The sequence below is a fragment of the Carassius gibelio genome, chromosome B19, assembly GCF_023724105.1.
Source record: "Carassius gibelio isolate Cgi1373 ecotype wild population from Czech Republic chromosome B19, carGib1.2-hapl.c, whole genome shotgun sequence".
Taxonomy (NCBI): Eukaryota; Metazoa; Chordata; class Actinopteri; order Cypriniformes; family Cyprinidae; genus Carassius; species Carassius gibelio.
The window spans coordinates 33,559,095-33,585,082 of NC_068414.1; the positions used below are offsets into that span (position 1 = coordinate 33,559,095).

A 25,988-nucleotide genomic window follows, 5' to 3' on the forward strand; every position below is an offset into this window, starting at 1 on the left:
CAGACATGCCTGTGTTATTTATCTATCTGTGTTTAGTTATTTTACCGTAGGTCCGGGACGGCCGGTATAACCCATTGGCCCCGGTGGGCCTTTCATAGCCAACTAGACAGAAGAAAATTAAGATGCATAAAGTTAGACCTCAATGTGGAAAACGAATAAATCAAAATTCAATTATTGCTATATGACAGCTGCTACTAACCCGAGCCTGAGACAGGATGGCTTGAGCTTGGGCCTCCTGTGCCGAGGCAATGGGCCCTTTTTCACCAGCACTCTGTCCGAAACGGAACTGCAGGAATCAGAAAAGAGTTTTGCAAATTAATGATTTGAAATTATTTCTTTTAAGTAATGTGCATGTACGAACTCATGGGGGAGACTGTTAGGAATAAAGTCAAATATAACTTTAAACATAATGGAATAATGGTGACATCTAGTGGTGAGATGACTTTAAGAAAGAAAGAAAGAAAGGAAGAAAAAAGAAAGAAAGAAAGAAAGAAAGAAAGAAAGAAAGACTTACAGGAAGCATGACAGAAGTTCCAGGAGGTCCTGGGAGCCCGTCCGCTCCAGGTAGACCAGCTTTACCTGAAGGACCCTACAGAAACAACCAACAGGATTAATTCACACACATGTGAAACCTTTTTGAAATTGTTTTTAATATTTTTTCTTCTAGCCTGCACAAATACACATGATTATGTACGTGCAATACATTTTTGGACAGATGTCATGTACATGTATATCCATCCTAAAATCCATCAACGCTTGATATTATGTAAGTAAAAAAAAGACAGACATGTATTAAAAAATGATTAGAAACAAGCAAATGTTTGCATATACATTGTTTTAACAGTTACATAAATAACATATACAAATCAAATATATATTTCTGACATATTGTTGCTACATATCACATACAAAATCATCTCTACTCAAGACAGCAATGTCATTTTTCAGCTCAAGTCAGTTCAATGTTTTCAATAAGTTCAATAAGTGTCGATCTTGCTATATTTATTCATGAATGAATTAGAGTGAGCTATAATTCAAAAGACAAGAGCTATTCAGGTCGATTCAGTTTTTTCTTCTCATCCGATAGCATCAGTGCCATCAAATCAGTGAATTAATATTAAATGTATTTAGCCTCCAACTAAGCAGCGGCAAGGAACCCAAACTCCATTATGAGACAGAAACAGAGAAACAACAGCCGTAAACACACCAAAAACTGTGCACTCACCCTCTCACCAGGATCACCAACAGAACCAGGGGGTCCCTGGGGGCCAGCGGAGCCAGGGAGACCCTATACAGAGAAAGTTTGCATAATTAAGAGTGTATAATCTACCCAAATCACAACTGTGAAACTGAAATTTGATCATAACATACACTATGTGGTGAAAAAACAAACTGGATAACTTGCAATGCTCAATATGGCAGCTGTATGAAAATAAATTCTGCTTTTCAATTAGAGGAGTCAAACGTTATTTAGTCACTAGCTTAATTTTGGGGAGGACAGAGAATGCTAACTAATCAAAAACTAATAAAATGGACATACTGCTGGTCCTTCTGGTCCAGGTGGTCCTTCAATCAACATGCCCTGTGAAAACACAAAAATAATACATTCAGAAAACACTAATACATGAAAAACTCTACAATACTATTGTGTAGCACCCTCTGCTGGCCTGGATGAATTACATGTCTTAACAGATAAAACAGTTGCCTTGATTATTTCCAGTCATAATGGAGTAATGTTTTGATTATGGAAGTATGACTCTTACAGGTTCAAGGACAGCAGGCTCTCCCTTCTCTCCCTTCTGGGCTCGCACGGAGGCCTGAGGAAAACAGATATGTAACCCAAAACAGAGCCCAGTCAATATACAAAGAGAAGAAACCATCAGTCCCAGATGTTCAGGTACCCGCCTACATTATACATTAGAACCTTTTTGTGGTTTTGGACATGATACACATACCACTGAAACTTAAGATTTACCTTGACTGACATTTATTTTTATTTTTTTTAAGAGAGTTAAGTACTAATACTAATACTTAGCTGACTTAAACTTTACTTATCTGCTGTTGTGAGGCCATCCATCTAAAAGCAAGTGACCGCTATTCATTTTTATTTGTTTTATATGCAGGTCTACAGCATGTTAATACATACTGTTCAGCTCTGGAGCTGACGTCAAGCAGAAACACTGTGGTTCCCTTCCAAGAAGAGACTGCTGTTCTATGCTGATTGAGATTAGAGCTGCTCTCAGATCAGCATAAGGGCAGAGAAGTCAACCAACACTGATGAAGCTCTACTGAGCACTGTATGCAGTCTTGCAGAGGAATCTTGTGCAGGAGAAGTATAGTGTGTAAGTCTTGCAATAAACAAGATTTGCTGGCATAACTTTATAAAAAATTAATCTTAGCACACTTGATTTATTCTTAAGTAAACACTGAATGCTAATTTGTTGACTCTGAACTTCTCTTCCAAAAACTAGTGAGAAGTCTTGCTGTCAACTGCCTACCAGTGTTAACTAAAATGAAAAAGAAAAAAAAATGTCAAAAGCCATGGACATGACACATGTGGAAACAAAAACAAAGATATTGTGGCCACAGATTAAGAATTTAAGAATTTTATTTAGTTTAATCCTGTCTAAATTATTAAAACATTAGAATGAATTCTAATTTGTGGCTAAACATTTTTTCACGTCATGAGTAAGGCTCAAAATTTGAAATTAAAGCTGAAATGCAAATATGCATATGAAAATCTAAAATAAATAAAGTTATTAAAATTTGAAATGTTTCCTTCAAGTACTAAAATAAATACAAATAAATTAAATCATGTAAATTGTATAAAGAAAAAAATGTATAAACAAAAAGAAATAAAAAAAATTACAAAGTAAATATAATTACTGCAACTTGAAATGAAATGAATGAAAACTGAAAATATAATAATAAAAGCCAATTCAAAATAATATTATAGTAAATCTATGACTATAACAAGAGTTTATTTTTAACATGTTGCTAAGCAAACCATGTGATACTTTGATATTCATTTCAATACATTTGATCAACATTGTCAATTTCATTAAATATAAACATTTATAATTGATATTAATTTTTTTGCCATCTTAAATTAATTCTAAATTTGCCTTCATAAAGACACATGGGATGTTGTCTTCAAACAAGGTATTTGAATTGTTATCACATTCTACCTTAAATTTCTGTCTAGGCAATTAACTAGGTTTTGAAACAGAGCTCAAGTCTTGGACCAGTATTTAGACCAGCCCCAGCGCTTAGCTGATCTTAACTACTCCTTGATTCCTCTGCAAGATTTAAAGCCATTGCAGATTCCATTTAAGCTTTTCTCAAAGCTTTAAAGTGAATTTGCTGGAAAGCACAAGGTAACTTACACCTCCCTCATCTGTCACAGCAGACAGAGCAGGGCCAAAGGTATCTTCCGTCTTTCTTTCGATGATGGGCTCATTGTAGTCTCTGTAGGAATAGTCATACTCCTTTGTTCCAAAGTCGCTTGTAATGTACTCCTCAGTGAAAGGTTCGTCTGGTGTTTGAGACACCCCTTCACCACCTGTCTTGGTTGCATCTACTTCCTCAGCGCCAACAGTCTCGTCCACCTGGGCCGTACCATTGGGAGCAGAGGTAGGGGTGGAGTGGATGGTTTGGAGGATGGAAGATTATATGGTGTGATGGGGGAAGAAATGAATAGAAAATAGGAAAATAGAGGGGAAGGCGGAAATTAGAAGGCAATGAGACAGAATAATCAGAATAATAAATCTTACCTGCTGTAAAACAGATATGAGAGAGGGACAAACATCCACACACAGGCACAGGTTTACGGACACATACACACAGTACACAGTCTTCTTCATGTCTAATTTTACCCAATGAAATAATAGTCTTATTTACCCCTTTATTGTTGATGCTGAAGGCCCGTTCACACCAAGAACAATAACTATAATGATAACTGTAACATTAATCATATTAGCATCCACATAATGGATGATAATGTTCTGTTTATTATAACTGAGCACAGTCACTTTACATCCAAGCTCTATAAAGCAGAATGGATTCCTGCTCTTTATCATATCATTTGAAAAAAAAAGAAAAAAGTTCTAAAAGTGATTCTAATTATGTCATTCCACTATGTTGTTACTATTATAGTTGTGTTGTAATGTAGAATAAGAATGATTATTCAAAATGTATAGTTACAGTTATCATCTTTGATGTGAACGGTCCTTAAGAAAGCACTTGTCCACTTCTTCTCCATCATCAAGGCATTGTCTTAGCAATATGAGTGACCATAATTGTGAGTGTTGTGTCTCAAGATAAAACTGAAATCCTTTTTCTTATGCATTTTTTCAAATATTGTTAATAAATCAATTCATTCATTTCAAAATGAGACCACAGAATCACTCAGGTCTATGGCAACACACTTACTCTGAGGCAAAAACTAAAGCACTACTTCCTATAGTCTCTTACCATTGTGTTGTTGACTCTTTCATTTACATTTTCTGGCCATGTCCATTTCCAAACTATTCCTAAACATCTTGTTTATTCTTAAATTCAAACCTGACCAAGAAGTGCCACTCTAGACGATAAATGTTTTAGTTAGGTCTATCTAAGCTGCTCAAAGTTTACCAGTTTCTTAAATCTTATTGGCAGTGTCTGCAACCCCAGAACATATCTCAAAAGAAGCTGTTCAGAAATGAATGCATTGTATTCATTCCATAATTATACCATTTCTTTTGTTTCTCAAGATTTCTGTTCTTATGTTAATTAAGATGGTGTCATGTCCAGTTTTGACATAGAAACAAGAAGAAAATCTTGAGGCAGTTTTTAGAATCACAAAAGAATATCTGATAAAATGGATGCTATGCATTCATTTTTCATTTAAATACAGCACTTCATGGCAAAGGTGGCTGCAGGATGGTTAATGTCTAAGGTAAATTATATACAGGCTGTCTCACCTCCATTGTAATGGGTTAGAGTAATTGAGAGACTGTGACTCCATGTCTCTCAGATATCTGGGTGTAGGTTACCTTGTTAATGGTTTCTTCATATCCAGTCAGATCACTCTCTGGCTGTGGGCTCGCCTCTTCTTCTACTGCGTAATAATAATCGGTCTCTGTGGGGGTGTGGTCAGCCTCTGAGTAAGCAGGATCTACGTCCTGATTGTAGGAGCCCGAGAGGTGGGAGGGGTTGGGGGAGGAGGTAAGCAGATTTGAAGGGGAGAGATTGATTAGTATAAAACAAGCTCAGATCTGATGAACTTGTAGAAAGAAAAAATCAATGTGTTTTTGCCAATAGACACACAAAAATACCATTGATCTCATGTCATAGTAAAATCAGAACAGGAAACTGCAGCTGGAATCAGAAATCTTGTAAAAAGCCTTTACATTGTGAAAGACTTGTAAGATTTACTTTCCCAGATTTTCCTTTGATCCTGATTTTGTTTAATTAGCCACTTTGCCATGTCAAGGATAAAATATAGTCAAGTTGGGTCAAAACTTGACTTTAAAGTTGTTGATGTTGATGTCAATAAACCATTGAAGCAGCAGTTTGACAGCATTAGTAAACAACTTTTCGAACATTTGTACACAATTTCAGATCTTCAACAAAGACAGAAAGAGTTGATAATCATGGAGTGCAGTGTCACAGAGTCGCTGTTTTGTGAAACTGCTTCATTCACATACTACTGACAGGACAGCATTTAACAAACAACACATAAAAGAGAAACAGGCTGAAGTCATGAAGTGAGACGAAGAAAGAGACTCGTTGTGTCATGTGTAACATTGAGCTCTAGCAATGACTCTGACTTATGTTTCTTAACTGATCACATGCTCTAATCGGTATTACCTGCTGATCTACTTTCTAAAAACTAACCGACTAGACAGTGTAGTTTTGAAGTGAAAAGAAGACAGACAAAAGACTGTACAAATTGCCATGCAATGATGACTCAGTCTATACCGCTTATCATATCCTTCTAATGATCTCTCAGATCATTTGATGTATGAAAGGGTGGAGGAGATCCAGTGGGTCTGTATATCTCCAACCTCACAGCTGGTCAATCTCATGATACCTTAATGGTTTTACACACTGTTTGAAAAGTAAAAAAGTACAAAGAATGTACTGTAATGTACTTTTTTTTCTGCACCTTCCTAATCCTGTTTTGAATGACATTAGTACTGAAAATGTGCAGTATGTAAAACCTGAAAGGCAAGATGTTGGACCTTATTCACAAAGCACACCAGAGTACGAGTTACATCTGAGATCTTTCAACATTTTCAATGAAGACATATCCCAGATCAACAATTTCTTTGAGATACTTTATGAACACGGTCCTGGACTGCCAGGATGGCGAGGTTGGAAATACAGCTCTGGAAAGCCAACGCGGGCTCTTGATTTTGTACCTGTTGATAACCAATGGTGGGTCTCTTCTTGGGTATTTCTGGAGAAGACATGGTCGTGCCACTCACAGCAGCCTTGTCGAAGGGTGGGACATTTTTGGACGTTGATTTGACGTTATTGACATCCAAAACCTTACGCTTTGGAGGGAGAGGCAAAGGAGCATGGGTGGGTTTCTGAGTTTTAGTGACTTTGGTCTGATCCTTTCCTAGCACAGGTTTGGTTGCTTTTGGCTTTGTGGGTGGTGCATTGGATTTTGTTTTGTCTTTGGCTAGTTGTGGTTTGGTCTCTGCTTTCTTCGCAGTTGTCTCTGACTTCTTTGCTACTGTTATTTTGGTCACTGCTGCCTTCTCAGTCTTCACTGTTTTTGCACCATTGCCATTAGCTTTAGCTTCTCCATTAGTTTTTTTCTCCACAGCTGCCTTTCCGTTGCCATTGTTATTGGCTTTGCCATTGCTGCCAGCCTTAGCATTACCATTAGCATCTTTCCCATTCCCATTGCTTTTACCATTGCCATTACCATTTAATTTAGCTTGACCGTTATTTTTTCCATTGTCGTTTGCCTTCTTTTTGTTTTCAGTCTTTGAGGCTGGTGCTGCTTTTGGTTTGGATGCTATTTTAGAAGCTAGAGTAGGTTTTATCTTTGAGATCAAGATTTGCGCAGCAGTAGGTTTGGACTTCGGCTTTGGAGTTGGCTTGGTTTTAGCTGGTTTAGTTGGAGCAGCTTTGGCTGGGGCAGTTTTTGTCTTATCGCCTTTGCCATTGTTCGCCTTTCCCTCCTATTTGATTAATATCATTTTTATTTAAAAGCGTAAGTGTCAGGTCAGCGTTGATGAGAAGGGAGTGAATGAGAGAGAGATAGGGATGGGGGATTGAAAGCAGTGGGGATGGACAGAAAAAGAGAGAGACAACACAATGAATTTAAGATTGCTTGAATGACTGACTGAGATTTCACTGGCATTACTGGATACAGTATGAAGCTAAGTCAGATTTAGTCATTTAATAAGTTTAAACTTTGTGAACTTCAATCGTACCTAAAGAAATGTCAATAATTTATACTGTTTTCTCCAATAATGCCAATCTCCACAGTAAAAAAGCAGCATGTTGTGCGCATGGGGATGTAACGCTGTGAGGCACTGGGGGAAAGTTTGCTCAAATAGCATCTGTTGATAAAACAGATGCATGGCTGGTACACTGTGCTTCCAACTGCACAGGAAGAGAGGGATATTCAAGGAAAAGAAGGGAGATAGTCATAATGCACCATTCATAATCCCATAAAAATGACATTGCAAGCAAATTATTAAAGAAAACTGTTTAAGTAAATAACCTAAAAATCTGATTATTGACTCAGATATTAGACACCAAACAATGAGAAAGGAATGAATGGCGTAGACTACCCAGATTCAGATGATAAGCAAAAGCAAAAGCAAAAGCTGCAGAAAATAAAACAGGCATATTAATTAACAAGACTAATCCTCAAGTTGACACACACTGAGCTAAATTAAACTAGTATAGGTTAACTGTACTCACAGTAAAACACAAAAGAGCTTTTTAAAGAGCTCAGTGAATAGGCAAGATAAAGACATGACTGTCCACGGGGGAAGAAAACAGGACTACAAATAAATGAGATTACAATCTTGGCCAAAGTGAAAGTAAACCTATAAAGTGAAGAGATGGATCTGAATAAACACATAGACACAGACGCTCGTTGTACATGATAACAGATCAGAGTGACACAAGACACAAGCGAACTCACAAGTTTTGTTACTCACACAACAGGTGAAACATGAAAACATGCAGATACACAAGACTGAAACCAGGTTTAAGAAGAATAATGCCATGCAACTGGGAAGAATGAAAAGTGGTTTTCTTAAAAAACTCAGGTAACTTAAAATACCTGAGCTATTATGTCAGCATCAAATCAATAATTTACAGTGACCCTGCTTACATGCACATTAAAATTCTGAAAGGTCAAAATGTTTTTGGTTAAATTACTGAATTGCAGCAATTAATCAGAATATGGACTTTGGCCATGAAAAGTAAAAAAAAAATTAAACCAGATTTAAAGTTAATGTACATATAATAATAATAATAATAAAATTAAACAAACTTATAAATTAACTAAGCAAATTATATATATATACATTAATATATAATTTATTCTGTATATGTTATATACAGTACTTGGATCTATAGACAGTACCTTCTGTTAGTAAATCAATATTTCTGTCTCTTTCTCTAGAGCTGTTGGTTTAACACAGTGGGGCCATGATCTGTGATGCACTGTCTGTATGTGTGTGTGTGTGTGTGTGTGTGTGTGTGTTGAACCTCCAGTGCCCCTTAAAAATCCACATACACACAATCATGTACTGACCAACACAAACATTCTGACTCTATACTGGTACAAATATATGACAAAGGACAACATGTAAATGACACAAGCAACATCAGTATTATAGTGTGACAGGTGAGGGGCGACGTGAAACATGGTGCAGAACGGAAAGAGGTCGGACATCACACGACAATATGAGACAGCAGTGAACAGAAAAGAGAGGATGAATGTATTCAATTGAAAGAGACAGCAGAGTTTCATATTAAACTCTACATCCAATATTTTACTTTTTTTTTTTTTACATTTGAATGCACAACAAAATCATAGAAATATTTGCATGCTATTTATTTTATTTGCTATATTGTGTCTTTTTTCCATTTTTTTATCTTCTGTCAATTCTTCTGCTATAAATGCACTACCCAAAACCAAAGCCTACAGTCACAGTATACACTGCATTTTTTTAAAGTAATAAATATTTAATCTTGTTTTCTAGTAAACATCCTTAAAATGAATACATTTACTTGAAGACTTTTTTTTACCCTGCTGTCTTCTTTCTAGCTAAACCTAATCAAATTGTGTAGATTTAAAAACTATTACATTTATTTAAAACGTTAACAATATTCTTTTCTGCCTTGTAGGCACTTATCAAGTTCTAAATCAGGTATCATGCTGTCTCTTTCTCCTCCTCTCTTTTCTGATTCACTTTGTGATTCCATTTGCGATCCCTCTTTACCTCTTTGGTGCGGTCCCCAGCTGGGACGGAGGGAGGGACACTCGTAGTTCCTTCATAATAATAGGGGTATTCATAATCATCCCGCTCTTCATCAAAGAACTGAGAGACATAAGGGGAGAGAGAGGAGCAGTGAAGCCAGAGGAATGCAGGGAAGGAGAGAGAGAGGCCTTTTGAGTGACAGAAAAGGAAAAGAGCAAATGACAAGAGGGAAAAAAGAAGACTTTGGAAAGAGAAAAGGATTGAGAGAATAGGGAGAGACGAGAGAAAAGTGAAGGATGAGTAAAGTGAGATGTAGAAACTATAAATGAGGGAAGATGAAAGCACAGTGGTTTTATCATTTGTTCATCAGACTCATGGCTTTGAGTAACAGTGAGATGTTACTCCATTACTGCAAAACACACCGAGAACTTCATGAACGAGAAAACAAACGCATTCATCTGAAAAGATGACACTAGGGTATAATGTAAGCAGTAAGCAAAATAAAACAATTGTATCCAGTTTCAGCATTTAGATTTAATCGGACGTTATAAAATAGTTTTCACCCTAAATTCATATTGTATGAGCTGTGCTTGAAATCCTTATAAAAGGTAAAAGCCATTGTATTGAATATCACTATTTATTGAACATTGGAGTAATTTATCATATTTCCATCTCTGGGTTATTATATGTACATAAAACTAAAATTGAAAGTATAACTAAAATTAAACCATACAAAAATTTTTAATAAAATAAATATTAACTTGAATAGTATAAAAAACATTAATTACATAACTTTTGTTTTAGCTAGGCAATATTTCATTCTAAATAAACTGACAAATAAAAAAGGAAACTCAAAATAATAATAAAAACTCCATAACCACAGTGCATATGAAGGTCCTCTAGGTGTCTACGTTTCCAATTTGATCTAAAGATTGCAGTGAGATTCCTCTTGTACTTTGTAAGAGATAAATCTCAAGCAAGCCACATGCACTGATGAGAAACAGAGACTGCATTAGGACAGAGCACCTTTGATGAGGTGGAGGACCTGAGGATGTATGAAATGTGTTGTAGGGGAGTCTGACTCACATGAGGGGCTCTATTATACTGTAAGTGAAACATGATACTTATGTGCTTTGAAACATACAAATACTGCCCATATTTATCTAAGCATTTAGGTCAAGTCCATTCCAAGTCAAATACAGATGCAGCTTTTGAATGGCATGATTAATGAATCAAGGAAGAATCTACAGCAAATATTTGGATGAGTCGCTGTCTTTGCAAAAAAAAAATTTTTTAGCATAAACTGATGCACTGAGAAGTGATTTTGATATCTCACACCAGGACACTTTGCCCACTGTAAAAATGTGCCGTGGTACTCACATAGCTGTTTGGGTCCTGGGACTGGACTTTGGGCAGAGGGGAGTCACAGTCGGGGCTGTAGTGCTCACAGAAGTCAAAAGCGGCCTGAGGATTGGATGCGATCAGCAGCTGCTGGATCTCACCCTGGAGAGAAGCAAAGAAAAGAAGAGATGTCACTTTAACAACCAGATGTAAAGAAAGAATCAAGTTTATTACCAGAGTTCAAAGTCAGGTAATGTGGGATACTAAGGCATTAAGTATGTGTGCAAGATTTTTAAAAATTATATTTGAATAGCATTAGCAATAAGTGAAGTGCAACAAAACTGTCTCACATGTGATTTTCTAAATATACCATATAGGAGGAATTTAAAGTCAAAATAAAATGACATTTTTAACCCTGTTATGTTTCATATTTTTGACTTTTTAGACTCAATAAGATTCAATAAGAAAATGTAAGACAGGACTTGATTTAATCCATCAGTAATTGACCTCATAATGCCAAGTGAGCATGCAACATGAGTACGCTGTAAAAATGAATTCATAGTTTAGCTGTTTCAAAGTTGGTGACTTGCAGTTTATGATTTTTTATTCAACTTAACATGTTAGGTTTTTGCATTCTCAACTAGTTTGTAAGTTAGTGAAAAATCAATTTAGCTTTATGAAGATAGAAGCATGAAGATGCAAAAACGTGAACACTCCCTTTAAGTATCATCTATCAATTACAAAGTGTCTATCACAGAATTCATTAAAATATCTCTTGCACAATGTATACCAGACCTGGAAGACCTCTTCATCCAGGAGACGGGCTCCAAACACAGTGATGCCCTTGGTGTCCAAGACTGGTTTGTTGCTACGTGCCAGAGTTTTTGTAATACGATTCTTGCAGTCAAGGATCAGAGTGATGTTCTTCTTCTGCACAGAAATGGCAATGCGGTGCCACCTATAGGACGAGAGGAGATATTGACGGTTTAACTTGCGTGAACTGGGCAGATATATACAAAGAGTTCCTGTATATAATTTGTGTTTGCCAAGAGCCATTAATATATTATAGACTGTAAGGAACCTTTCAGCCCCTACAAAATGTCTTAGTCTAAAAGTGATGTTTACTATTAAAACATCACATTGCTTGGAAACTAACAGCATCAGGGTTGCACAACACAAATGATTATAATATATTTGAAACTGGATGGGCTACTCAGCAGGCATTGGTTACTGACTTGCCGTCAGCCAGGTTGACCCCTTTGAACAGTGGGTAGTCCTCTGGGGCAGGTTTGCGATTCTGGTCTTCATACAGGAAGATGGGCGAGCGTCCCAACTCTAGACCGAGCTGCTGGACACCCTGCTCATTATAGATGGACAGCAGGAAGGCCTGAAGACCAGCCTTGGCTTTTACCAGAGTCATGATGGAGAAGTTCTCCGGAAAACGTCCTACAAGAATTCGAAATAAAAAATTGAAATATGAAGATTTAAGACAAAAGATGTAGGTTACTTTAAGCACAGACACATTTGCAGTCTGGGACAGGCCTATGATTCATGACTCAACTTGCAGAAATTGCACACAATTGATAGTGACGCTAACATTCAGATTTAGTTTTAACTATGCAACCATCTCATTAGCTACTGAAAAGAACTCATTCTACTTTTGAAGAGTAATTGAATGTTAGAGACCCAAACAATTTTCACCTAGACCTAGTAATCTTTCTAAGCATATTAAAACAGCATCCAAAAACAAAAAAAAAAAAAAAAAAAACTCTTGAAACCAGTAAGAGAATATATATATATATAATGCACTTTCTCTGTAACCAAAATGTATAATTCCTAATTATATATACAAACATCTACAAAAGTATGCTGCTTTCAGTTTTTACCCATCTCAGCTCTTTTCATTTCAAGCCTTTCAATTATGAACCTATCTTTTACACAAATCATACCCTTGTCCTTTTTGAATTCCTCCAAATTCCAGACACATCCTGACATTTCATAAGTGGCTTTCAGATACATACAGTATAACTAAGATCCTATTGCTGATTTTACAGATAAACATTAAGTTCTATAAATGTGTGTCTATGAACAGCATGTCTTCACATCTGGTTTATGTGAGTAATGTTATTAAAATGATTAGATGTTAAAAGAACGTACCAGAGAACAGTTGTTTGGTGGGGGCAGTGATCTGGGCTTTCTTAGTGATGCGGTAGGCATGATCAGGAGTGCTGGACCGGCGAGAGGCGCAGAAACCTGGGACCTTCTGCACACCTTCAGGGAGCGAAGGCAACTGCAGCACCCGCAAAACATCTATCGGATCTGTAGAAGTAAAAGTGTACATCACTGTTAGAATAGAAAAGTGTAACACGCTTTTCAACATTATTACATCTTTCATTAAATGTATAAAACATGATTATGCATTTATATTAACAGTTTCTGTTCATTTAGATCCAAAGAGAGTCCATAGCACATATTTCTGTTGGTATGAGCCTTCAAAAATTAAATAACAATTTTCAAAAAAGATAAATCCACTTGTTTCTGTTTTACACAGTTCAAATGTGAGTTCAAACAGATGTTGAATTGTTCAACAGACCCCACACCGACAGGTTATTCAATTTTATGTCTATTTCCATCTTCCTATTGCTTTTGGCAGCTCTGTTGCTTTTTATGGTATTCATATGAATACTGATGCCATCTGCTCAACCCATAATGTGTACTATATTATTAACTGTCTAAAACTGTGTTAAACACTCTAACAAGTCTTAATGTATTTGCAAACCCTATTTGAGGTTAAGCATGTTTGGCTCTGTCTCCATACACTCTTTCTAGGGCTTGACAAATCTTCGATTTCCTTTCATTTTAGTGCTAGTAATTTCCTCTGAGGCTCTGGCAGTATTTTTGCTCCCTATAACCACATTGACCAAAGTGTGGTCTGTGTAGTTACCACAATGGGTAGTTAAGTCTCTTTGCATTCAGCAACTAGCATATTCATATTTCAGACCAAAAACGAGGAACTCTAGTTAGAACACAAGTACACAGTTAGACATACAAAAAATATAGAGACAGATGTTTGCAAAAGGATAATAGACTAGAGGAGAAGCTAGTGTACAGTATTCAATACAATACTATAAGGAAACAGAGTCAAGAATGCAGAAATACTCTAAAATGGCACTTCTATAGCTAAAATACAATGCTTCCTTGATTCTCAAAAGGTGAACTTATTCAAACACTCTGTGAGCAAGAGATGAAAAAGAAAAAGAAAGTCTCTGGTCACTGTATCGGTTTCAGAAGAGACAAGGTGCACAATGTATGGCACTGTTTGAGACCTCCACCACAGCCCTATTTACTGTTTGTCCATTGGGCTTTCTCAGCTAAATTAAATAAAATAAGGAAGGAAAGGCCCAAAAAGCATTTCTCAAATAGAGCAGAACTGGGAATAAGGGCACGTCGTGCACAAATAAAATAACACACTTGCAAAGTGAAAAGAGAGAGAGAAAAAATTGTGAATTAAAACACTATATATCATTTAATTAGATCAAAAAACTATTTTGATAATATAATTTTGAAATATTGCTTTAAAATGGAAATTTATTATTTTAAGTTTAACAGAATGAGCATTTACCTAAAAATTGCTCCCAATCATAAAAAAGACACTTTCTAACTATAAATCTGTCAGTGGACACTAGGTGAAATGATCAGAAAAATAATCTCAAAATAGAGCAATGTAGCTAAATAAATGAATCACTCCTGCTGAGCCATGTTTCATTACAGAAGACAAAACTGCTTCTACTTCATCTACCAAACACCAAGATTCAACAGAGCTAAGTAAATGTTTTGTAAATGGCAAACATGTCCCTGGATGCCCTCACAATGCATTCACACAAACAAACACTGTGTGCTCACACAGTCTGCAAACACAGGAACAGAGAATAGCTCTCAAAGAGCCAACATTCCCCACAGCAAGTCATTAGCAGTCAAGGTGACCCCTAAACAAACTCCATCACCAGAACTCTGTCCCAGGACATTCCAGGAGATTGGTTTCTCCATCTCCTCTTTCTTTGAGCTTTGGTGTTCTAGTGTCTTCTTGCGAGCTTCAAATAACTGTGTTAAATACCAGCAGGACATACCACCTGACACCTTGACCTTTTCCACTCTCACCTATACTTCTCACAAAGATGCCCTTGTTTTGAGCAAGACAGACAGATTTGAGGATGAAGAAGTTGATGGAGGAGAGGTTCAATATTTTCTGAACAAATGAGTAGGAAACACATGCAGATGTATCAAACAAATGCAACAACAGATGCAACTTCAAAAGATGCAAAAGACAGGAAGATAAATCCATCGAGCTGTCTAGATCTGTCTCCCCTGTCTCATTCTCTCTTCCCGCCGACCGCAGTAGTTAGGCGTGCATGTACAGGCCTGTGTGGAGGTTATAATTTAAATCATGGCTCTCTATATTTATGATTTATTTATAATACGCAGACAGCTATGCCTCCAACTCCTGGCATAATATGGGGTTACAGAGACATATATATCAAACGACTATTTAATGTTCACAGATTACCAAGTGTGTTAGTGTGGTTGATGTTTTTTTTAATCTTGATGAAAGGAAATAAAAAAGCTAAAGGCTGACACAAGCACGTTAGCCTGACTAGTGATGCTTTCCAGGAAGTGAATCAATGTTCTTCTCAACAAATGTAGAATTTTTTTTGACACAAACATGGGATCTTTTCAAAACAGGCGTTCAGCACTCTACCTCTAAACAATAGGTCAGTTCATATGTGCTGTCAAAATAATGTGTCCATTCAGTTCAAGTGCATTAAAAGACTATTAAAAGATATTTAAGTCAACATGAAAATAAAAAGCATTCAGCAATATTTTCAAATAATTATTTCCTGCTTAATATTATCCTCATGCCCAAGAGATGGCGTGCCTGGTCTATTGTAAGTCAGCGAAGAACTGCTTTAGAACATGTACTGCCTTAAACAAAGGTTGTGAATTTATTATTATACATTATAATGCTATACTAATATTATGTGCACAAATATATATATATATATATATATATATATATATATATATATATATATATATATATATATATATATATATATATATATATATATATATATATATATATATTATGTGCTAGCATATATTCTGGATCTAGGTTGCTCAGTATGAGTCAGTGTGTGTGTGGTGTACAGAGCGTCTCTTCTTGCCTCTGCCAGGATGGATAAACTGACCACACAGCCGCTATATTAAACATCATGCAAACTAAAAAAGATTGAGCGTTTATACAGACTCCCCACAGCTACTGTATACACTCATCACTGTAAACCAAAGTATACACTACTCACAGAAAGGCTAAAATACTTTACTAAGTATCACTCAAACTAAATGTATATTAATAGCAATTCAAGATAATATGGTTAACTGAATCAGTTGTGATCTTAAGCACAGAAGTGTGAAAACAGATGGCTTTCATCAGCTTACGACTGTAAAGATACTTCCGTACAATCATAAGGCATTCACAGAAGTTTAAGTTCCCGGAGACATGTTAATAAAAAAAATAATAAACCAGACTAAAGGAAGAGGGTGCTTATTATGTGCTCAGTGAATCCTTCAGATGTGGTGCTATTGAGCTGAAAAGCTTGAGCAGGAGTTGGGCCCTCTTGTGGTGAGATGTCTGCATTCCCAAAAAACTATATTAAACTATCCTTGAAACTTGTGATATATAAAACCTGCTGCAACAATCATGGTAAAGACATTTTCATTGCATGTTTCTGTTTTTAAGATTTTTTTTCCAGAATAATTACCCACACAATGCAATGAAAGTTGAAGCATGTCTGGAAGAGAGATACAGAGATCTATTTAAGATATTAATGGCTCAGACATTGCACTCTTAAAAATATGAGTTCTATATTAGCAAAGTGGTTTTCAATGGAAATGTTCCATTCCACAAAAGGTTCTGTAAAGTGGAAAAGGTTATTTAGATTATTTAAATGTTCTTTCACTGAAAGGTTGTTTGGGAAACTAAAATGGATCTTCTATGGACCTGGTACCTTTTTTTTACAGTGTAAGCCAACTTTCTGTTTTTTAGGTTCAAAAACAACCCTTTCCAAAAAGATTGTGTGGACTGAGCCTTGAAGACATGATGAATAGCTATCTCTCTTAGACATACCGCAAAGCTGTGCTTCTTCAACCAGAGGAACTGTATTGTTGTCAACAGAGCTGTTTGTGGAAGTGTGAGGCTTCTGGAGGACTGTTGAGGTCAGGGTGTGAAAAGGTTCCTACAGCTAGAGTTGAGTCACTAGGGTTAGTTTTGCTTGTTAGTTAAGGGAGATGAATAATAAAGAAATGGTTGCTCAGAGTGAAAAGCATAAAGCTGATCACTTAGAAAACTCTAGCACAGCTCACTACAACAACTAACTTGAGGTATCATCCATGTGATAGTTACCAGTTTAATACCAAGCATGCACAATTATAATAGTGATGCTCTGCTCTTTCCATGCATGCATGCATAAATTCAACAAATCGAATAAGGGATCTGAGGAGCACCAGCCCTCATATTTCCAGTGCACTTCAGAACAAGAGTAAGGTAGTGATGGGGAAGATTAGCAATGTAAGTAACACACAATGACATTCATAAACTGTCAGGAATGATGGACACACCCATGAGGACAGTCTTTTCTCACGTGCAGTGAATATACACACGAATATTCCAGGCATTTCCTTCACACACAGTGACTCCATTCAGTCCTCATTCGCTGCATTGGGTTAAGGGTGTTTTGGTTAACAGAAGTGAGACAGACATTTCTTTGAGTCTCCTGCCTTTGAAATGAGGTTGAAGGAACATCCATGTTAAATAAATATTCCCCACCTAAAAAACACTGCGCTCTCAAAAGTCTGTCTGCTGTCCCAAAATTAACAATATGGATCAACGATGACCACTTAAAGGTAACTAGCAGATATAAAAATGGACTTGAACATAAAAAGAGATTCCTAAATAGTGCCTTGGTTTGAATAACTTTTTGGAGTTCAGTTTCGAAAAACATAATCTGGTTCTGGTGTTAAAAATCATAGATGATATTTGAACCAGTAACAACAGGCTGCTGTGATATATTCACAGTGAAACATTCACTGGCCTAAAACTGGTATACTGTGGAAAATTCTCCAGGTGTAATAGATGTGTGCGTTTACACAAATATCACTGAGCTCACATAGAGACACTAACTCATTCACTGCATCTCTGTGAACCACAGGGCAGAATAATGACCTACTCATGCGGGGCACAAATATTCAGACTTCCTCTAAACACACAAGGGAGGGAAGGGAGAGAAAAATGAGCGATCAAATCAGAAATCTGGAATTACATCCAAGCCAGAGGTATGTTAGGTGCACACCATTATCTAAAATATCGTTTTGTTGTTTACTTTTTAATTCAACCAGAATCTTTGAATATAAATTAAGTATGTACAAATCTGGTGTGAATTGTACTGTATTTGATTATATGCTTCTACTGTAAATGAAATGCTAATGGAGAAGCAGCAGGATCTGGATCGAGCGCCACTCATCGACTGGTGGTGAACACTAGAAGCGCAGCTGACGATTCACTTATAAATTAATGTGCAGAAATTAATGCCTGATCGGGTAAATAAAATAAAATACTAACTGCATATGGTGCTTTTTATATTAATTATGGATTCGTTTTATACTTAAAACAAGTATAAACCTACTACTGCAACAAAAAACGCATTGGATAAAAGTTCATGCCGTTATATACACATAGACGATAAACGCTAGTATCAATAAAAATAACAGCACAGAGCAGGTGAATAATGTAAGAAATAATGTCCAATCAACCCCAAAAAAATAATAATAATAACTCAGAAGTTTAGGTTTGGTAAACTCTATTTAGGCGATACATTAACATATGAAAAAACAACATTAGATATTGTTTTTAGAAATGATTTTTAAGAAAACGCGAAGAGCTGGCGACGCTTCGGAGGCGCAGTCAGTAATAACTCAAAAATATTCGCTAAAAGCGGAGACTGACCAATCACAATCAAGCATTCCGGAGAGCCATATATTTAATAAAAAGAAACAATAATAACAATTGGTGAAAATACAAATATAAATATAAATACAAAATAAACTACTATATATACTTTCCATTCACGATACGATTCGTGTTTTCTTGGTTTGCACTAACAATGCATCCTCTCAAGATGCTGTGCACTGAAATGAAGCTCATACCAGGATGTAAAACCCTGTCAGTGAAGCACCGTCCTGTCCCATGCCACCGTCTGGGATGCCACATAATGTTTGCCAACGCGGCCTGGAGCTCAACTCGTGGCTCTGTATTTGTTTTGTACATATAGGCTACTTCAGTTCTTGAAAAATTGTGAAAGTTGAAAGAGTGGTATTAACTTAAGGGACTCCAACCAAATATTAGTCTGCTAATGTGGGCTCACCAGCTAGATCCAACATGCACTTAAACCACTTTAACTGAACACACGTTCGCAAAAAGATTCAAGCATCTTCTTGGAAACACTAAAACACAATCACCTGCGTAATCTCGTGGATACCTGGCGTGCGTAAAGCGCATCAAAACCCAATGTTGCATTGAGGAAAAAATGCCTACATAGATCAAGCTACTGTTTCTTCTGTCAAATCTCACAAACACAAACCGAAAAAACAAAATACTCACCTGCTTGTGACAGAGTTAGGCACAGGAGGAGCAAGAACGAGGTCTCCATGCACCACGGCCTCCGCTTCTTCCGAATATCCATAGTTCCCAAGTTTTTGACCGGTTGGACTACAAGGCAGGACAGTTTCAAATTAGCCTTTTCGTTCTTTTGACATCAACTTCGACTTGGAGCGTCTTATGAGACTCCTTGACACGCACACCCACCTTGTTCTTCAATAAGTTATCTGTGTTATGTACAAAGCGTAAATAAAAAGAAGGGAATGGGTAATAAATATGTAGTTTTACAGCTTGAAACCCCTAATGCTAGAGCCCCATTGAGTCTGAGTGAACAGAAAAGCGGAGAGAGCAGAGAGAGGCTTCCAATCACTCTCTCTCAATCTCCCTCTTTCTCTCTCCCTCTTCTTACTTTCTCCCACAAAATGCGAGGGAGCGTGTGTGTGTGTGTGTGTGTGTGTGTGTGTGTGTGTGTGTGTGTGTGTGGAGAGAGAGTGAATGAGAGGGTAGAGAGCTAAAAAGAGGGAGGGAAATGCATGTATACGGACTTCTGCGGCTTTCTACACGTTTGTTACGTATCGACAGACGTTCATTTCAAGAACTTATGAAAGGATCTATATAACCCAAAATATCTGTATTCATCAAATGAGCTTTTGATGTTAACATGTCAGTGATTGGCATGTAGATCTGACTGTTTATTCCTCTGTATTTATTTCTGTTTCACAGCTGAACCATGTAGGACCGATGGGTCCGTAGGCATGAAGGATTTCAGCCGCCAATCAGATTCTGATCCGCTCGTGACGTCATATGCTATCTTCCCTCCCTGTCAAGTTCTAAAAAAAAGGCTCGATCCAACTCGGTTACTCAAATTAAATGACCACGCCAGCAGGTATGGACCAAAATGAACGTTTATTCCTGTCAGCAAAACATCATTTCGGTTAGTCATACACCAACCATTATTGAATATATGTTTATTGTATGTTTGTATGTCCATTATTTCTGTTAATTTTGTTAATTATATAAATAAAAATTAATAAATAAATTTCACATTTTCAAAAGATACCAAATTTACCAGAATTTATATTAGCTGTAGTAAAGCGTGATATTTGCTTCCAATAGCCTAGTTTATAAATAAAAGTCATAGCCCTACACACAAGCAGATCTTTGAAGTTTCAAAAATTTAGAAAGTAATGCGCTCGCTCACATTTGATCTCTGATACACCAAAGAAACCAATTCATGTTTTTCCTTTCCTTTCCTTCTTTTTTTTTTCTTTTTCTTTCGTTGCCTCCTATAGATGCAGCAAACTGCAGTTCTTTGAAGTAAGGGATAAAAAAAGAAGCCCAGTCATTTATTTAGGTTACGCCTATTCTCTGTCCAAAGATCTTTATAAGCACCTGTGCTTTTGAAGAACCAACCCATTATAATGAGTCTTGGCTTACTCAAAATAACGTTGCATAAAACAAATGCATAAAACAAACATTAATGAAAGAGAATAGTAATAAAATGCCATACTGTCAGCAGCCACCAATCAACATGAGCTGCTCTATTAAAACTCCTTACTCTATTAGGAGCTGACGAGAGCTTTTCCCTGCAGGGAAATTCTGATTTGCAGGAAAATCAGTGCTTCTTATGTCTTGTGGCCCATTATGGTCTAAAGGAGACAATCTATAAACAATCATGGCATATGTTTTTGTAAGGCCTCTGGTGCACACTAGCATTTCTATAATAAAACAGTATAATCATATGCTTTAAATATGTGGTGTTCCCATTGACACAGGGAGTCCAGAGGAGAATGTGAGAAAGAATAAAGGTATTTTTAAAAACGTGAGAAAAGATCATGGAAAATGAGGGATGTGGGTGGAAAGTGGGAATCAGGTGTGTTTATTTAAATTGCTCTTGCTTACATGTCAACTAAATCAATTAATATTAAATAAAAAATATATATAAAATTAATTTAAAATAAATCAATAAATATTAAATGTAAAAATTAAATGAATAAAAAGATAAGCACACAGCCATGTGGCAAGATTGGAATAGCAAATCAGAGCACTTCTGGATGTGTGGGAATGCAGGTTGTTTTTTTCTTCTTCAAATTAGCTCTGATGCTAAACCTAACTGCTATGCCGAGTAGTATAAAAATAGCAGTGTTGTTCATAATTACAGTTTAATCATGAAAAGCATTAGGGAAAAAGGGAAAACCTCTAAACTGACATTAAACAATTAAATGCATTAAAATGCCTACCACTTGGTCTTTCTGAAACCACTCGTGAACACAGACATTAAGAATGTATAAAACCAAGCAGAGGATGGCATACAGGTAAGCACAGACCTTGAGAAAGTATTAAAATACAGCTGGGTTGACCAGTTTACATCCAGAGAACTTCACCTCAAACACAGCAAAGTACCTTGAGAAAATCCACCAGATACACAACATAATGATATAACGTCTAGGCATTTGTACAAACCATACAACCGATAAAACTTAGAAATCAAAAAGGTAAAAAGTCACTCAGAATCTGACTGAGAAATCCTCAAGACAGATGTTTCCCACCTTAAGTGAATACAGCTGTTTGGATTAATACAGCCTACTAATTTGTCCACAGTAATTTCAGGCTTTGACGATAGGCCACTAGCCATGCGGTTGTGTAGGTTTTGATAGGCCACCCATGCTAACAGATTTTATGACATCATCTGAGATTCGCTGTGTGTGTGAGAAAATGAATTCTCTTCCGATAGGGCTATGTGCTGGGCATAAAGCAGTTCAACGGGGGGCACACAAAAGCTAACTCAAGTTTTCCTTGGAGTCAGACATGGCAAGTGCTTGCGGACAGCCTGGTTATTTCCAAAATGGGGACCTTGTAATTACAATAAAGCGACCAGATTATATTGCAGACTTCCTTTAAAAAGTCTGTATTTTACTGGGCAGGGCTGCAAACCGCGCACACACACCCTAGCCCACTACAACACACCAAAATAGATTGGAGAAGGGGGGAGGAATGAGATTGGCATGTGTATATTTGTGTGTGCGTGTTTGTGAGGAAATGGACTGGGTTGGTACAGGGTTACAGCTGGAGCACTGAAAAAAATGTCTATGTATGTACCTCTGTATTATGCTACACAGAGCTCCCAGTAAGTAGAGACCCAGAAGAAGAGAGCAAAATAAAAGAGTCTAAGAGAATGGCTCAGTGATTTTGGATGCCGGACTCATATACCCTAAATTGGGAAGCAAGTGTAATGCCAGCCTTTTTATAAAGAGCCATATTAAACCGTCAGTTACACTAGTAAGAGTTTAAAGCAACGAATAAATGTTTGTTTGTTTGCTGCGCAGATCATTATAGCATGTGTGAGCGTGTGAACACTGACATAAGCTCTCGGTTTGACTCATTTTTTCAGATTTTCTAAATGTAGCCACTGAACGCGCCTCAGATCATTTAGCACAATTATGCATCATTAAGCAAATGTACTTCAGCTTCTTCAGTCGCCTCAGTAATGGCGACTATTTAATGGCCACTTATAGAAGCGTGCAGGGAATGGAACATACATTGAGAGCTCATGTAATGGACATTTGAGAACAGATATGCTACAGTTTCACCAAGAAAGCAATGAGATTAAATGGAGTGCAAAAGGAGAGTTGACCTAACTCCACTCTCCAGACCCACGTCTCGTGTGGAGTTTGAGAAGAGATCTTAAACTGTACTCAGATGTGCCAAATGAGTCTGCAACCAAAAGTCAGAGATCTCATTATAAACTCATACGTTTCTCATCACATTTTTCCAAGGTTCATTTAAGAGCAGTAAAGTCTTTCTTTGTTAGCATTCATAGCATCTTTCCATTTTTATTTCTCTTAAGAAATTAATATTTTAAATTAACTTTCCAAAATTAATTGTGTGTGTGTGTGTATTTTCTGAGAGAGGGAGAGAGAGAAGTATTTATCATAGCTTAATGACCAATGTCACAGAACTACTTACATTTATTTAAAACAGGTGAAACAAACAAGTGTGGGAGGAAGACAGAGAAGAGAAATAGTGAAAATGATTATGGAAAGAGATGATGTGAGAAGAGAGAGAACAGGTACTGAGCTATTTAAGAAGTCACGGAAAACTTCACAGAGAGAAAAAATTCACTGGAATGAATATAGGGAAGGTAAGGGGGGTCCAATGGCATGCAGCAGGAGAGAGGGGATGAATGAGGCCTATTGATGGAGAGAGAGAGAGAAAGAGAGAGGGGTGGTATGGGAGAGAGTCCTGAGCAGAATGGAGGAGGTTGGTTCATGTGACCCACTGACTAAAGTGGAAATGTGGGGACATACTGATGAGTCAAAGGAGGAAACACTGATGGAGAGGACAAAGAGAGAGAGAGAGATCATGAAAATTTCATGGATGCAGTACCCTTTCAAGATCTCATTTGAAACATGGTAGTAAAAGAGAAATAGCCACCTTTGTATATTAAAAATATTAAATGAATTTTACATTTAAAAAATTAAATTAAATTCATGCATTTAGACAATGCTTTTATCCAAAGCGATTTACAGTGCATCAGGCTAACATTTTTTACCTAACATGCTCCCTGGGAATCGAACCCACAACATTGCGGTGCTAATGCAATACTTTACCACTTGAGCCACAGAAACACAATTTTAAAGGGATAGTTCATAAAACATTGCTTTCTCCAAATTATCTTTATCAGGAGAGAAATATGCACAGATCAAGCACCAATTCAACAAGTGTAAACCAATATGTGGGTGGATTTTGATGTGATTGTTTCACTGGAGGAAACATTATTATGGACTCATATTTTGGCTAGAAGTGACTGTTCAAAGTTAAAATGTCTTAATGATGGATTTGTTTATTTAGGACTTTTGTGAATGCTTAATATTCTAATTAACCAGAAATCAGTACGGTTTTGTGGGTTCAGATATGTCTGGGTCAGATCTTCTTATTGGGTTTTATTGTGGTTGGGATGCCGCCTTAGAAGTTAGCTGATTTAGGGAGTAGACAGCAAGGCAGCTGGCAGGAGTTTGGAACAGAGCTTACATGTCATTTAGCAGAAAGTTCTACAAAAACAACATGCAATTTCCAGAACACTAATTGCAGGAAAAGCCCTCCTGAATCAACCTAGAGCTGCATGCGTCAGTCAAGCACAATGATGAATGTGATGATCAAACTTCAAACTCTGTTTTGTGTATTTACTACCTTTTTCCCCTTCAGGAAGTTGGGGGGTATTTTACTTATTTATTAATATTGTCATTCAGCAAGGATCAAGTAAATTGATCAAAAGTAGCAGGAAAGAAATATAACATATATATAATGTACAAATATGTAGAGTATAAACACACAAACACACATAAAAGACATTTTAAAAACTATAAAAAATGTCAAAAACACGACATATTAACAAAAAAGGAATGAAGGAAAAAAATTCAAGCTTTTTCATTTCAGGAAAGAACTACATTTCAAAATATATAAAAAAAAAGATTTATGATTTCATATAGTAATATATATTTTAATTCCCTTTATTTCATTTTTGATAAATAACTGCATTATTAAGCATAAAATATCCTTTCAAAATCATTTAAAAAAAGGAATACCAGCTCCAACGTTTTTTAAAAGCAGTGTATATCATACCAAGCTAAGTTAGTAATGACTGATTCTCTGTGTTTCTGTATCTGCAGAGCTGGAGAAGACAAGCGTCTTAGCGTTACGCTGCGCTCCGGAGCATGTGTGAGACAACAGTTCTGTTTGTGGAGCCTGATCTCACACATCAGCTTCAGGTGTCTGCGGCACAGTACCGTAATAATGCCGCTTTGTGGCCGAACTACAGCTGAAGGTGAGGAGAAGAGCCTCACAATGAGACGCGCTGCAGGGGGAGGATGAGGAGGACAGGGAATGTACCACTTGGGTGTTGAGGAAGGGGGTGGGGGGGGGGGGGGGGGGGGCAGGGGTAAAGCACAGAGAACAGAGGGGTCTTTTGTGAGGCAGGAAGAGAGAGACAGAGAGCTGTAGGTACAGTACAAGTCTGATGGGAGAGGACAGAAGCGCAGATGAGAGGCAGAGAGAGATGTGAGGAGGGAGTGAGGCGCACACAAAACAACCAAACCTGGACAGTTAGGTCCTACGATATAGGTTTATGCCAAACAAACCAAATATGGTTTGTTGCGATGAACTCACAAATTTTCACAAAATAGACCTAAAGGGTTGGCTGTGTTACAACTAAATGTGTTATAAGTATGATACATATGTTGTCATGTTCTTTAGATAGTTTAGATGATTATTTCATGAATATTGTGAAATAAAATTACAATTGAAAAACTATTTTCTAAGTGAATATATTGTGAAATGTAATTTATTTCTGTGATGCAAAGCTGAATTGTCAGCATCATTACTCCATTCTCAGCAAAGTACTCCAGTGTCACATGATCTTCAGGAATCATTCTGATATGATGATTTGATGGTCAAGAAACATTTCTTATTATTAGCATGCTTCATATTTTTGTGAA

At 36.8% G+C, this 25,988-nt stretch overlaps 1 protein-coding gene across 2 annotated transcripts in view; it reads right to left on the reverse strand.

The window, feature by feature from the left end:
* Positions 1-19,895, reverse strand: part of LOC127979664 (collagen alpha-2(XI) chain-like) — a 35,006-nt gene extending 15,111 nt beyond the window's left edge. Inside the window, exons 1-14 of one of the 2 annotated variants that reach the window (XM_052585260.1) lie at positions 19,498-19,895; positions 12,942-13,103; positions 12,020-12,230; positions 11,580-11,742; positions 10,824-10,946; positions 6,405-7,178; positions 5,034-5,162; positions 3,387-3,608; positions 1,764-1,817; positions 1,541-1,582; positions 1,226-1,288; positions 515-589; positions 200-286; positions 46-102 (exon numbers count right to left, since the gene is read on the reverse strand). In XM_052585260.1, coding sequence (XP_052441220.1) covers positions 46-102; positions 200-286; positions 515-589; positions 1,226-1,288; positions 1,541-1,582; positions 1,764-1,817; positions 3,387-3,608; positions 5,034-5,162; positions 6,405-7,178; positions 10,824-10,946; positions 11,580-11,742; positions 12,020-12,230; positions 12,942-13,103; positions 19,498-19,579 — 2,244 coding nt within the window. In that variant the 5' untranslated portion in view covers positions 19,580-19,895. The remainder of the gene's footprint in view (positions 1-45; positions 103-199; positions 287-514; positions 590-1,225; positions 1,289-1,540; positions 1,583-1,763; positions 1,818-3,386; positions 3,609-5,033; positions 5,163-6,404; positions 7,179-10,823; positions 10,947-11,579; positions 11,743-12,019; positions 12,231-12,941; positions 13,104-19,497) is intronic. The other variant, XM_052585259.1, reaches the window with a different exon arrangement.
* Between the last annotated feature and the right edge of the window lie 6,093 nt (positions 19,896-25,988).